General features: G+C 45.9%; 2 protein-coding genes across 5 annotated transcripts in view; one reads left to right on the forward strand and one right to left on the reverse strand.

Moving 5' to 3' along the window:
- Positions 1 to 15,470, reverse strand: part of LOC120955273 (uncharacterized) — a 216,493-nt gene that overhangs the window by 52,439 nt on the left and 148,584 nt on the right. For all 4 annotated transcript variants that reach the window (XM_049608321.1, XM_049608322.1, XM_049608323.1 and 1 more), the window contains exon 11: positions 3,532 to 3,709. In XM_049608321.1, coding sequence (XP_049464278.1) covers positions 3,532 to 3,709 — 178 coding nt within the window. The remainder of the gene's footprint in view (positions 1 to 3,531; positions 3,710 to 15,470) is intronic.
- On the forward strand, positions 4,671 to 6,632 carry LOC120955275 (cytochrome P450 4C1-like). The gene is made up of 4 exons (XM_040375989.2): positions 4,671 to 4,927; positions 5,001 to 5,384; positions 5,476 to 6,108; positions 6,174 to 6,632. The coding sequence occupies exons 1-4, from the start codon at positions 4,765 to 4,767 to the stop codon at positions 6,512 to 6,514; spliced, it is 1,521 nt and encodes a 506-aa protein (XP_040231923.2). The 5' UTR covers positions 4,671 to 4,764; the 3' UTR covers positions 6,515 to 6,632.

The raw sequence follows: 15,470 nt of genomic DNA on the forward strand, positions 1-15,470 counted from the left end.
AGCATTTCCCCATCGATTGCTAAAATCGGATCGGAAATTAAAAAATCAGTCCCCACAAGGCATTGATCCTCTTAAACAAAGCCCATAGCGCAAAAAAAAGGAACATCTGCAACGCTCCGACAGGGACGGAAATAAAATGAACCACATCGACACCTTGATCCTCATCAAAATGGCAATCGACAGGAGACAGGAAGACAGGAGGGATCAATTTATGCTGCTTTTTTTTCGGAGTACACCCATTTCAAAAGAATTCAACAATCCAGTAGGGGGATCAATTTCAACACAGCAGCAGAACCGTTCCCTGACTCACGGATAAATTGCTCCAGGCATTTCGAAATGGCGTTTCGCATCAATTCCAGGATTAAGCATTCATCAGACTCTGGAGTGTACTTTAAGTTGCGAGTGTGCGTGCGGGGGGGGAGGACAGGACATTTCTACCGCAACGCAGTTGTTCGACAGTCGCGCAAATCCACGGAGCGATGACGCTCGTATCGGTCGCGTAAATTTTAATCCTGTCGCTCACTCTTATGCTCACAGTTTCGCTTACAAAACGTTTATATTGGAGGGACGCGACCGGGCTTATTGATTACGGACCTAGCTGGCCCAATCAATACGGTAAGCCAAAGTATCAAACGGGTGCACCGTTCTTAAACAGAGTAAACAGTCCCAACCAACTGGGAAGTTGTATCGTAAAGTGGGAATAGAAGGAGCAGAAGAAAGAAAAAAACAGTCCTTGTTGTTATTACCCTTGGAAAGCTTTCAGATCACGTCCAGAATGGAATCGCTCAATCAAGCCATGGACACTGATACACACACACACACACAACACTTTCCCGAAGTAACACCGTTGCGATGGTTACTGTCCCGGGGAAAGAAGTTGAATAGAAGAAAAAAAGGACCAGCTACTTTAGGACATTAAATTTCAAGCGACCCAAGGTGGCTGTTGAAAAGCTCCCCGTCCCGTCTCGCAAGGCTCGCCCTAGGAAATCTCTGCCCTAGATCTGGGTCATTGATTTTTTGCTTCTCCATTTTGCCCACCTTTTTTGGTGCCTTATTTGGCTAGAAAAGGCCCATTTCAGATTCCAACTTTGGTAATGTATGGGCTCCTCCGGTGGGCCCGTGAACTCTGTGCTCTTCCAACCAAAAAACAGCCACGGGGCTACCGAAAACTTCCTTTATTGACACCACCCGAATTGTGTGGGTATTTCCTTGGGTTGGGAAAAGTTTTTGCGTGCAACCATATCCACAGCAACACATTCCCGTACACGCTCCTACGGAGACGTAAATTAAGGTGAAAAACTAACTGCCCCAAGGGCAAACGCTTGCTCCGGGAGCTCGGATCGATATGCCAACCTGTCTGACGATGTGGTTGGCTCGGTAGGTAGCTCGCAGAAGCAGAAGGAATTTGTCAAATTAATAACACGATTAGATCGAGCGAAAGGATATCCGGGACAGGAATGTGATCTGCCAAAAGTGTATGTGTGTGTGTTAGCAACGGACACACCTTTCACCCCCAGGGGGTACGAATCGCCGAGATGGGACTTCCGATTAGGAAATGGGCATACGTTACTGTTATTGATACGGACAGGTTACAGGCACAAGATACACGGACACTGTGACAGACGTCATCTTTATTGGGGTAGAATTAATGGTAGCGAAAGATGGAGCAGGTGATTAGTTGAAGCTAACTTATTGTAGAACCGTTTTCCAGATAACTTCATGGTACACATTACATTATAGAACGGAGAACCCGTACAGATGCTCCGTTGCTAAACAGCAATTTGCCAGCCTTACTTAGCAGTGGAGGAGAGCACAATCCCCGTTCCAGTTTGCAGCAAAACATTATATTGCATTTCCTCTCAACCAGCTAAAGCCCACAACGTCTCACGATCATGCGACAAGTGGCTGTCTCGAGTATCTAAATGGATCTAACTCTTTTCGCAACATCGACACAACTTCCCCAATGAAGCCAGCTTTATCCACCATCTCCGGTTAAAGAGGGTTAGAGTGGCCAATACACTGTATCGAATGCAGTCCGGAAATTGAATGCTGCTGCTGCTGCTACTGGCGGGAAAATCATTCCTGCGAATCTTTCTTTTTCTTTCTTGCAGCTAAGAATAGTAGCGGTTGGTGGTCAGCACAACAATCGCTGTGCTGAAACGGTCGGTAATGGAGCAATTGATACTGTGTGTGTGTAAGGAGCGACCAGGAGGAGCTTGTTGTGCGCTACACGGGAGGGGTGGGTTGTTTTGTGGGACCTTTTATTTGCGTTTTGTCTGCGGTTTGGATATGTTCGGTTGGGTTCGACCGAACCTCCAGCCAGCCGGCAGGAGCACCAGCAATTGTGGAGCAGGAAATTGTACATTTTTCTCTCGCTCCTTTGCGGGGTTTCGAATATTTATGGCATGTGCAATGAAGCCTGAAAAAGGAGTGAGTATGTTTGCTCCCTCCGTCATATTTCAAGCAAAATGGGAAGATGCTCGATAATGTCCATTAGAAATCGATTTGGAACAATAAATTGTAGGTAAACAGCATCGGCATCAAGATCGAATAATTCAATCGTGAATTCATAATCATAATTATTGTTTATCTACATCTCTCTGAGCAAGTTAGCTGCTGCTATCGATTAAATCCTTATTTCCTATCTTTCCCTTGCTGGCTTTTTCCGACGCAAAAAGACCCAATGCTCATGGCTTTGTTGAAACAAATCACGTCCTACGCTTCCACCGGTTCGGATCGTTGGCTAAAAATAATGTCTTTCGCGAGCTTGCCCATCGTGCACTGAAGCAACTCCGAAGCACCACTCGATTGGGACGGTTTGCTGGAAAACCCACCCATTGTAAACTGCTTTCGTAAGTCAAACTGAAAAACTTCTCCTGCACCGAGAGCCAACCAAAGGATAAGGGCTTTTTGGGATGAAGAAGGAACAAGTGAAGAGAATATATTTAGCCTCTGAGTGGCCAGGGAAAGGAAATGCGAAATGACGTGACTTACGGAGCTGCCAGATTGGTTAGAGCCAAACTGCAGTGATAGGGAGTGGTTTTTGGAGCGCAAATACAAGCCAAATCCAAGTCTGAGGTCATTCGAACGAGCTGAAGTTTGCTAGTTGCACTGTTTTAGTATTCAATTCACCACACTGCAGTGACCGGGTGCTCGATTTGTCATTATTGGAGGCCTTTTTGTTTCGCAGTCTCACAAAGAATTGTGGTAAGAATTGCAATACTGCAACACACGCACACCCTTGTTTGTATAGCCACGACACTGCTCAAACAGCAGTTTCAGTCAATTGTTATATCATACGCATACAATTTTCCACTCAGTTGAGGAGAAAAATGGCCCCAGTCCCCCAATAACCAGCCCAATCTCAGGAAACACGATAAACACTCCGGAAAATGAATGTTGTTTCAACGTTGCAGCAGCAGCAGCAGCACCAGCACCAGCAAGCGTTCGAATCAACAATTTTCCATCCATTAAAATAACATATTGCAATGTCCTCCTGCCGCTGCCCAAGCTCCCCGTTTTGCGACTTACCTTGCCGAGGCCGATATTTTCCCGGTTTGCCATCCGGCGGGCCAAACCGGCCGGTACCGGGGGCGGTGCCCGCTGGATCGCTCCGCAGAAACCACCGTGCGCACTCATTTCCGTGGTGCCGTTGTTCGCTGTGGCCGGTGCAATTTCGCTACCGCCGGAAGCCAATCGTTGTGCAGCTCTGCAAGGAGAAGGAGAAAAGCAATGGAAAATATTAATACAACATGCTCAAAAAAAGAGGGAATGTGTGCGTTCACATATCGCGAGACAAAAGGCATAACATGGCATAACGCGACGCAGCGCAATGGCACAAGCAGACGAACCCGCAAAAATTGCACCTCAAACAGCAACAAAAAACGTCACAAAAAACGAAGCATTGTGTCAAACAGGGAGAGTGGCGAAAATGAAAAATAATGTTTTTTAATCAAATGTTAATTTTGGCACATTTGGGGAACATTTTTCATGCTAAGAAAACATTACTCTCACTGATGATGTGGATGAGGATTGAGGAGGAAGAGAGTACAAGCAATGCATCGAACGGAAAAGACGATTTGCGGGCATCAAAATCAATTAAAATATTTAACGCGCCGTTTCCATTATGTGTCTGCAATATTGGCCGCCATAGAGGGTGTGGGTTTCGGTTTGAGGTTTTTGTTTCATTTTTTCCGTTTCGTTTACACTCTTGATTAATGGACCAATTTTGCAATACAGTCTGTGGATTTTTGCAAGTTTTTTTTAGCACAAAGGCAAGATAAAACAAATGGTGTTTGTCATCAAATAGAAGGTCTTTTTCAGTTGTAATGCTTACACCACACATTGCTCTTATTCTCTGCGGCACATGTATGAAGAGTCATCCCAATCTGCACTAATTAATGCTTACACTGTATGAGATGCAGTTTTGGGCTGTGTCAATTCCAAAGGTCACAATTAACCCCGCCTAGTGTGAAATCGTGTTTGTGCTGTGTCAGCATGACTTGCTGAAATATTTCATACCGTACATGCATCAATGTTTATTGGAGCGTCAGTAAGTGCACTAAACACGTACACTGTCACCAAGCTTTATCAGCGATTAGTGCTTTCCCACTGCAGAGATATCAAATCTCTATCGAACATTTTCTATCGGGCGTGATTAGAAGGGTTTTAAAACAATCATCATTGAGGTGGTAGCAAACGGTTCCGAGCCAAACGGTTCAGTCAGTGTCGTACAGCGGTTTGGAGCAGTGTTACTGTGGCAAAATGATGCTCCTCGTGGCTATTGTGGTGGTGTACTTGAGCTACGTACTGTTCAAGTATCACCAAAAGCGACAACAATTGCTAGAAATATCGAAATATTTCAAGGGTCCCCGAGCGGACTACTTCCTGGGATGTTTCTATCTGTTCCGAAACAAGTCCGTTGCAGGTACGTAATGAACAGTGCTCAATGAAAGTGATTTGTCATTCTCATGTACCTTGTATGCCCGGAAATGTTACAGAAATATTTGACTTGCTCAATGACCTGCACCGAAAGTATGGCCACGATGTTACTATGATCGGAGCGTTCAACGATCTTGTGCTAGACATCTCCAGCACCCAGAACGTGGAGAAAGTGCTGCTCGCCAAGACGACGAAAAAGTCCTTCCCGTACGAATTCCTCGAGCCATGGCTCGGTACCGGTCTGCTGCTATCGTTCGGCGAGAAGTGGTTCCAGCGGCGAAGAATCATCACACCAGCGTTCCACTTCAAAATACTCGATCAATTCATGGACGTGTTCAATCACGAGGCGGACGTGCTGGTATCGAAGCTCGAGAAGCGCGTCAACCAGGGCGAGTTTGATATCTACGATTATATCACGCTCTATGCGCTTGATAGTATTTGTGGTAGGTTTGGTTGCTTCACACGATTAGCTGACTTAGCTGGTGCCTTATCTGAATCACACTCTCTTATCGCCATTTCTCCCCAAAACCCTAGCGACCTCCATGGGAGTGCAGATCAATGCGCAAGAGGACCCAAACAATGAGTACGCACGGGGCGTAAAGCAAATGTCAGAGTTTATCTTCCGCCGTGTGTTTAGCGTACTGCGCCAGTTCCCGGCCCTGTTCTTCCTGTATCCATTCGCGCGGGAGCAAGGGCGTGTGATTAAGAAGCTGCACGATTTTACCAACTCGGTGATAAACACGAGAAGAAGTCAGCTGCAGGCAGAACAGGCCGTCGGTAAGGTCGAGTTTAATGCGGATGAGGATGAGCTTTATTCGAAGCGTAGGGACACGTTCCTCGATCAGCTGCTGAAGGTAACGATCGATGGAAAGCCCCTCAGCACGGCCGATATTCGTGAGGAGGTGGACACGTTCATGTTCGAAGGCCACGACACAACGACTTCGGGCATTTCGTTCACCATTCTGCAGCTTGCCAAGCATCAAGAAATTCAGCAGAAGCTGTACGAAGAGATCGATGGAATGTTGGGAGCGGAAGCTAAGAGCACTGTACTGACCAGTGCCTTGCTGCAGGACATGAAGTACTTGGATCTGGTGGTGAAGGAGTCACTCCGGCTTGTACCACCCGTTCCGTTTATCGGGCGTAAACTTCTCGAGGACATGGAAATGAGTGAGTTTGTTTGTTTTTACTTCCTCGGTAACAATGTACTAACTAAAGCTATGAACTACTTGCAGATGGCACTACAATTCCAGCAGGCACCACGATCTCGCTCAACATCTTTAATGTCCATCGCAACCCGAAGGTGTTCCCCGAGCCGGAAAAGTTTATCCCCGAGCGGTTCTCGGACGCGAACGAAATTAAGCGCGGTCCGTACGACTATATCCCGTTCAGTGCCGGGTTTAGGAACTGTATTGGACAGAAGTACGCGCTGCTGGAGATGAAGGTAACGCTCGTGAAGCTGCTGGCTAGTTATCGGATCCTGCCCGGCGAGTCCATCGATCAAGTGCGCTACAAGACCGATCTAGTGCTTCGACCGACTGGTGGAATTCCGGTGAAGCTTGTGAAGAGAAGTTAAGGTGTGGTGTATTTATTAAAGTTCTAGTTAAGGTGGGTCGTATCTAGTCTGGATTTTGTCTAAAAACTGTTGTATATCTTAATTCCTTTAATAAAGCAATGCCAGCTTGATAAATGTACATATCATTGAACGTTTCACTTCTTTTAAGCTCATAAGTTATTCTACCACGCTTTGTGTGAAATGAATTTATTAACCGAGGAGCTAAGACGTTTAATCTTTTCGGTCGTGATTTCTACCGCAGCTAGTAAGAAAAAGCTTATACACAGGCGGAACACACACAAATAATCTTTTCGGTTTGCTGGTGCCCAGTTTTATCCGTCCGGAAGGTCGTCCGCACACTGTTGGTGTCGCAAAGTTTTTTGTCCTCAAGAGGTGGAGTTTTTCTTTTAACAATTTTCCTCTCTTTTTTTCCTTGCAAGCTACCACACAGCGTCTTTAGAAAATGTCCCAATTGTTAGCTGTTGTCACTTGAGGTTTCTTGGTTCGGTTCTGTTAAGATTTCCTTCTCCCTCTCCCTCGTGCTTTCTTTGCACATGTTGCGAGTGTACAAGAAACGGATGCACACAACAGAACAAGCCGTCAAGGATCTTAAACTTTTTCTTCGCTTCCGTGCCAAGAAAAAAAAAAAAGCTACCAAAAGTTGACGAAAAAAGAAGCAGCGTAAGAAACTCTTGTACCCTCGAAATGGTAGCTTGTGAACGGTGAATGTTTTTGTCAGAACTTTTCTCATTCTTTGGCGTGACCGCCCTGAACGCGCTTGGCATTACGCCTGAACTTGGTCAACTTTCCTCTGAGCGGTTGAAGCTTTTGTTCGCAATCTTGGTTTGTGTACGATCTCCGCGGGGATGCAGCCCTTCCCATCGCCACACAGCCTTCACATGTACTGCCATTTTCTTCATTCCAAGCTGGCCACTAAGCCGATGAGGATAATGTTAAGAAGCATGAAACATAACAAATAATGCTTGCTTACTGTGCGAAGCGGGGCGAAAAATAAGCTGCTGTACAAACGCGCGGTACAACCGGCGGTCTCTGGCACAATCCGCTCTAGTCAATCCGTCTTGCGTGGAGTGAGTCGGTGGGCCAAATATTTCACAGAAGATGTACGACCACGCTCGCCTCCGCCCAACCCAACGGACGAGCGTGAAAATCCGACCAGGCGAGGTCGAATGTATGAGCCGAGCCGGTGTGTATGTGTGTGTGGTTTTGCTACTCACTCGCGCGACTTTTGCTTCGTTGCGAAATGTGAAAGCTTTCGCGAAAGGGGCCTAAGCGGGCTGGGCCGTGTACGGGGTGAAGCGTGAACATCCTCTCGGGACGATGGCGGGACGTTTGGCAAACTTTCCGAAAATGGATGGGCGTTCATCCATTCACGGCCGTGTTTCCACTTATTTGGAGAAGGTGCAAAATGATGAAAAATACATGTGACGGATGGAGTTTTTTTTTACTGGTGGCATCTCCTACAAGTGCGGATGCATCAGCCAGGGAGGGTGGACGGTGATGATGATTTTTTATCATGTTTGGTCTTAGATGGAATTTATGCAGCTGGGATGATACGAATCAAGGAGAAGGGAAGAGATAACAGAGAGAAAGAGAAAGAGAGTGATAAAAAACACACACCCCAACCGAAAGGATGTTCCTGCCAGTCGAGAGTCTGGCTGAGGCTGTGGTTAGACGACTTTTTAATTAAACTGTCATTTGGATCATTGCACGAAAGTTTTGGGATAAAGATAGAGAAAGTGGAAAGCAACGAGAATGAGTGTATTTTACTAAAGACTTTGGTTAGTAATTTTGGAAAAGTCAATCACTTTTTTATGGCATTTTTAACAAGACATTTCAGAGTTCAAACTATGTTATTCTTGTCTTTTTTACTTTATTTGAATATTAATTTTGGAGAGAACTTATAGGAGAATATTCGGAACTTGATTTGGTTGTTAATTTTCACATAAATTACGCTTTTCCTCATCCAAGTATTATCGTATACAGTAATAGTATCATTGTTGTCGAGGTACATTACATCCCAACGAGTTAAATTTCGCTTGAAACATCCTTTTTCCAGTTCCAAGTAACAGGCATCATAATAACAAAATGACTCATAAGTGAACACAAAACAACAGCGCACCAAACAGCAGAAGTACGGTATAAATTGCTCGTCGTGCAACAGCTAGAGTTGCCTGTACCTACACGACTCCGGCACGAAGAGTTTAACGAGCAAATGAAGCAAACATCCCTTTCCCAAGCTAAGCAAAGCGTCTGCAAACGCTCATGCACAACCTCCCCACACACACGAAGCCGTCATAAAAATTGACGATAATAACTAGAACCCTTGATAAAGACACTGTGACACCGCAAAAGCTGTTTTCATTACAATTATTTTACAGCCTGCCCTGTGTGCGTTTTACATGCGAAATCTTACGCCTTCTTGGAGCATACACGAGTTGCTTAAAATGTCGTCTGTTTGCTAGCAGGAGTCGGCGAGAAGCAAGTGCATGCTGTGTTGTACATGAGTTTAAAAATGATCTCTTCCCTCCTTCTAAACACACTGATGATGTTGTTTCGAGACGCCCGGCTTACTACATCTGGGCACGTTTGCATTCTACCAGCATTAAAACCTACCAACACACGTTTCAGAGATGTTTCATTCACTTTCACCTTTCGTTTGGCAGTGCAGCGGGGGGCAACAAACTCCCCAAAGGAGCTGTTGATGTAGAGGTAGCAAAAAAAAACAAAAAAAGAACACAGAAGGAAACTCTCGGGAAAGCACTCGAGCTTCCCCATTCATTTATTTAATAAACGAAAAATGAAAAGCTTTGTAATTGCGAAGTCGAGAGTCGACAACCCCAACTCACTGGCTCAGGTCGTTCAGGTAAAGGTTATCATGTTACGGGGACCGTAACATCGGTCGGGTCGAACTGTTTCGGAAGTGCTTGTTGAAAATCTAAACTGTTCCGGACTCCACACCCGAACTGTCCGTGGGCATGGGGAGAGGAAAATTCAAATGCTCTTCGTGCATCTGCTCTTTCGTCCGCTGGTAGAGCAGGTAGAAACAATAAGTGGAACGATCCGGGGGGTTCGGGTTCTTATTGCTTTCTAAGGGGAATTTCGAGAGTGTGAGAAGGATGGCTGGTGTACGTGATCAAGTGTGAAGGTTGTGTCAAACTCGGTAAAGCAGTTGTCGACGGACAGAAGAAACCATCGTCATCGTAGGGGACGGGAAAATATTTGTGGAAACTGATTTTAATGTCCTCCAAAAGTCCACCTCGAGATTCCCATTTTACACACAGCGAGGGGACAGCATCTTTGTGGTGCAAACGCATGCGACTCGGCACATTTCTTCGACCCGGCTCGGAAAGATGCTGGAAGTAATTAAATTCCACAACAGGCAAGACATACCGAGAAGGGTATAGTATATCGCCGGAACTCGCCGCCCCTTCAGCTGGAATGTGTGTCGAATGGAATGGTTCGCGTTCGCCCCAAACCCCACTCCAAGAACGGCATGGAAGGGATTCTTAACATTTACATCTTTTTCAGCTCAGTCGTGTAGGCAAATACAACCCGACACGGGCACGTCCACAAACAAAACGGCAAAGAGGTCGGATAATGTGTGTATGTGTTGCGACCTTCCCCGTGCCCGATTAGCCCAATGTTTCCGGGACCTGTGCTGAAGGCTTCCAGGGTTCTGTGTTATATCTCACTTATCTGCTGTCCATTCTGTTGCTTATGCCAGGGATTTTCCGGTGAAAACTGGGCAGCAGGAGACTGGGCAAGGTTTGGGAAGTTTATCTGCCACCGACGCCTGTTATTAACCTTCATTAAAATGTCAGCTCGTCGCCGTCGTCGTCGAAAAGGGACTGCACACGGTTTCAGTGCGAGCGAGCGACCTGCACCGTGGCCGTTGTGACCTCCCCATTAAAAAGACATCTTTCATTTGCGAATTGATTATTTCGAGGTTGGATCAATTATGATATAATAGTCGGAAAATGAGCGTTTTATGGGAAAACTTTCGGCAGCGCCCGGCAGACGGACGGTTCGGACGGGCTCGGCGATGGCTGCCGGCTGATAAAAAGTTTCACCATCACTCGTACTCGCTTTTTGTGGTTATGCATGTATTATGGATTATGAACGGTCTGCTTAGCAGCCGGTGTGGAGTTTTGAGTATGATAGAAAGAGAGGGCTCGGATAGTAGGGTGTGATAATAATAGAGCAAAGTGTGCTATTCCGTGGGAGAGAAGCTAACGAAACTAAAACACATTTTGATTGATTTAGGGTTTTATGACGGTGAGTTTAATCATGTTTCAAGCATCAATGGATACAAGCTTGGGGAGGTTGAAAAGTTTAAATAGGGTTTTGCGATGAGGTTAAAATATTCACAAAAATAGCTAAAAATGTGTTCGCCCACAAGATTAGTGCCTAAAGTAATTCTCAAAATCTCTTCACCTTCACAGCAACATAAATTCTAAATAAACATATTTCCCTTTTTTTATTGTCGTTTCAAGCACGTGAAAGGCTAGGCTATGATCCTTCCAGTTCAGCGGGAAATGGCTTTCAATCTATCAGATAACAGAAACCCTCTCCCGTAGGAGCAGCTCGTAGCAATCTCCACTCCAAACACCACACCTCCAAAAGCAACAATAACACCCCTTTTATCCTCCCTCCCCCAACGGTGGTCGTACAAGCAAGGACAACAAAAAAAAAAAGGCATAGAGATGGCCCCGGAAGCCATCCTTTGCAGCAGTGCAGCAGCACCGCTTAAACCCCTCGAAATGTAAGCACCCGAAAAGTAGCATATTTCCACCGGAGACATAATCGTTTTATGCTAAAAGTAATGGCAAAAATATTCAAATTTTTCCTACCACCTTTTATCCCGACGATACAGAGCGTGTAGTAAGTGTGTGTGTGTATGTGTGTGTGTGTGGGTTTAGAAAAGAAAATTGCTGAGGAGAAAGTGCGGCATATGCGTACAACAGCAGCCCCACGTCTGAGCAGCAAGTGATAATGGCTGAAGGGTGGAATGGAAGGCAAAAAGCGCCCACTTCTTATTGAAACTTCTGCAAAGGGCTCCATGTCAGCCGCAGCAGCAACCAGTGCAGAAGTTATCCCGGAAAATTCACGGAAAAAGCTGTCACACTCGCTAATGCCTGAGAGGTACCGGGAAAGTTGTTTTGTGAAAAGCTGCAAAGCTACCACCACAAGTCGTGTATGTGTGTGTGTGATTGTGGGGTTGAATGAAGCGCGAAAATCCTCCCTTTGATAGAAAAAGGATCCCTGGAACATGATAGCCCTCCCCGTAACGCATTTTCACACACTCTTCCACAGTAAAGCCACTGTGGAAAGTAAAAAGCTTTCACAAAACAGTAAACAAATGCTTGCTTGCTTTTCCTGCTACTGTCCATTGCTGTTCAGCCGCACAAGCAGAGGCGCTTAATGTGACACTTCCGGGTACGGGTGTCCTAGCTCGTCCCACTTCCTGGGCGCCCCAATAAATTTATCTAATCTGGGGGAGGCAGCGTTTATTTGAATAAAAATGCGATAATTCTCGGTTAAATCTCAATTTCCACGATAAAATCAGATTACCGCCCCGAGAGTATCCGGATAAAAGAAGTGCGGTGAGGGTTCGTTTACTGGTTTCCAAGAGGGAGGGGGAGGGAAAAATCACATCCGATTTTCCGCACTTCGAGGTACAGTTTGGTTGGCAGTTTGTCACTGGGCTGGCTCACACCGGTGAAGCATCGAGAAGCATCGTTTTCGTAATTCGTTTTGTTTTGCGGGGCCTGTGTTCATCTTGTGCTTCCTTCACGTATCTTCATTTGTGGTGTTCACCACCATTCATTTCCCCCCCTCGCTTGGAAGTAAAGCCGTTAAGGGGAACAAGCCGTTTTGTAGAGTTTGAAGAGCGATTTCCGCGCGGAGGGTCGGCGTCTGGCAGACAATCGATTGCTTAGAATCGGAGCCACCCTTCGTCACCTTGTCACAACGCAAGCGAAAGTACAAGAGCAACAACACAAACGTGGGGGAGAAGGGAGAAAAAAAAAACATCGAAAAATCCCCGTCCGCCACAGTGAAATGCGCGCAAACCGAACCGGAAGCGCAAACGAACGGGAACGAACGCGAACTGGAGCGCATAATAAATGAGCGAAATTATTTTCCTCATTATGGTTCCGATGTTCCGATTTGGCGTTCGGGAAAATCGCCAGACCAAATCCAAAGAGGGATTGGGGGTGTCCTGGTGTATTTTTTTTTTCTTCTGCGGGCGCCCCAGCGGTTAAGGTGTCACCTGAAGGCTGGAGGTTACAGCGTGGTGAAAATTATATTTGCATAGAAAATCACGACATCACAACGGCAGCGCCCCTTTTCCACTCCGTTTCGGTGTAGGATTTTGCTACTTTTTTATGAAGGGGGGGAAGAGGACAAGGAATAGGAAGCAAGAAACGTCTCGACGGGGCATCCGTTCCCTTCGCTCTAAAAGCTAAATCTTTGCCCCATCCTTCTCGCATCGCCGCAGTGTGTACGCAGTGGGAAAGGTGTACAGAACAATATTTATTTTATGCGAATCTCGGGAGTTGGAAATATGTTTTGAATATAAATGATAATTTTAACGCAACGCTCCTATCTTTAAAGCACGCTCCTGTGTCCTCGGGGAGGGAATGAGAGAGTGAGAGTGAGAGCCAACGACACATACAGAGAGCTGGCGTACGCTCGGCTTCTCTTCTGCGGGGGTTTAGCGAGTGCGTGTTTTCTCCCGTGGGGACATCACTAAACAGTCGACCCGGTTTTAGTTGGCCGTATTTTGTGTCAACTCACTGTTTTGAGGGGGACAGGATGAAGCAACGTTGTTTATTTTGGGGCAGACTGTTTATGCAGAACAGGGAAGACTCCCCCCCGCCAGGAAGAGAAGCGCCCACGGAAGCGGAAGTACACGTCCGGGATTTTGGATACAACTATTACGCTACGACATGCTCGAAGCGCGGTGGTTGTGCGCTTTCGCCGCTCGGAAGGAAATCCGATACACACCAGGAGGAAGAGGATTCACCTACCTAAAGGTATAGCTAATCCGCGACACCCGAGGCAGGGCGCACAAGAGCCCCGGAAAAGGTATATATGTTTCCTCCCACCTTTTTATTAATGCGACTCCATCCTTAAGGACACGTAGGTGCAGGAAAACTTCCAGCTTCGGTTCAGTACGTTTGGATGGAAATTAAATGTTGCTTTTGATTTGAATGTGTTCCTTCTTTCCCGGAAGGTCTTCACACGTTTTCTCATCCTTATGCCTTTGCCTGTGCTGGCAAGCTTTTTCCGGACATGCCGGCAAAGGGAAGCTGTTTGATGTTACTCCCCGTACAGTTTCCACCCGCTGTTCGTGCTAGTGGAAAAAAGGAGGAGAGGAGAAATGTGTCTCCAAAAACGACCTCCTTTCTGCGCCACTCGCCACTACTACAGGGGCTCCATCAGGGGAGCAATTTTGTACCGGAAAGCATAATGAGTGTTTTTGGTGGAGGAGGTGGGGGCCACGAAGGTCGCAAATTAAACATAAATAATTTGCCAAAAACCTATTTTTAGACCACGACACGCCACGGCTTCCGCACAGAGCGTGGGATCGACACCGGCAACCACCGGTGTGCCCTCGGCAAAGGGTTTCCACTTTGGAAGCCCTTCAAAGGGGAAGCTATGGGTGGGGGGGGGGGGGGGGGGGTGGGAGTGTGGAGGTGTGTAGGTGTGTTTCGTATTTCGACCACTAGTTTTGGTGGGAAACTGTTACACCTGATCGCGCGGATCGCGAGCAAGTTCACGCTGCTTGTGTGGTGAGTCGTGAATCACTGTGCCGCTGAAACGGGATACGGTGGCATCGAAATTAAACGGCAAACTAATTAAGCACAACGATGTGTGTGTGTGTGTGTGAGAGCGTGTGTGGTCAGGTGTGTATGTTTGCTGGGTAGGCCCAATTTTCAAACACCAGCGAGAGAGAAAGGCAGTGAGATTGAATTTTGGTTTGATTTGCTATCCCCTGGAGTGGATTCTAGGTGCTAGAGGACAGCAAATATTTACACTGGGCGACAAATGAGTTCTCTTGATTAATATTTGATTTACCACAGAAAACGGTTCATGGTGAATCACGTGTTTACATAATGTTGGTGAGTTATTATGCTGGATGACACTTTAGAATTTTAGTGTGTAATTGAGACAGTTTGTAAAGAAAGTTACCTCTCTTTGCTTTGAAAAGTACAGGTAGCAATAAAAATTCATGTTGCTCATTTAGCAGCCTAAATGTATGCAATGCTCCTAACAATTGTTTCTGTTAAAGCTTTTTTAGCAGTCCTTTAATGTACTTTTCGCAAAATTGAGCTTAAATGTATCGAAATTTCAGTACATTTATTTTGTTTGTCCATATTTCAATCCATAACGAATTCAAGTAAACACATCTGCTACAAAAACATCCAATTTATGGCTGCTCCTTTCATCGTTGTCTTGATTTACAACCACAAAATCAAATAAGAAAAAAGCCCGTACTCGGCATCTCTTTGTCCAATGTGCCAACTGTGCGTTCGGTAGCAATTGATATAATTCTTCAACCATGTCAGAGCCATGTCGGTGGCACGATGATGTGACAGCATATTATTATCATTTTATCCAACATAATCGAAACCGCCCGAAACCGAAGGGATGAGCATCGAGCTGTGGTGCAAATCGTAACCAAAAAAAAGCACACAAAAAGGCATGTGACATAAAATAAAATATTGACAGGCGATGTTTTTTTTCGTGCAGGAGAAGTAAAAACCACCCCATCGTTGACACATCGTCATCGGAACGAACGATGAACCGTATGTGGCACCGGGTTTGCTGCTTGCGTAGAAGACACACAAAAAGTACAAGAATCAAAACATTTTGCTTGCCAACTGCGCTCATCTTCTGTCACGGCTGTGAATGAATCCTTGCCTTGCTTGCCTCCCCGGGTTTGAAATAT

The sequence above is a fragment of the Anopheles coluzzii genome, chromosome 3 (assembly GCF_943734685.1).
Source record: "Anopheles coluzzii chromosome 3, AcolN3, whole genome shotgun sequence".
Lineage (NCBI taxonomy): Eukaryota > Metazoa > Arthropoda > Insecta > Diptera > Culicidae > Anopheles > Anopheles coluzzii.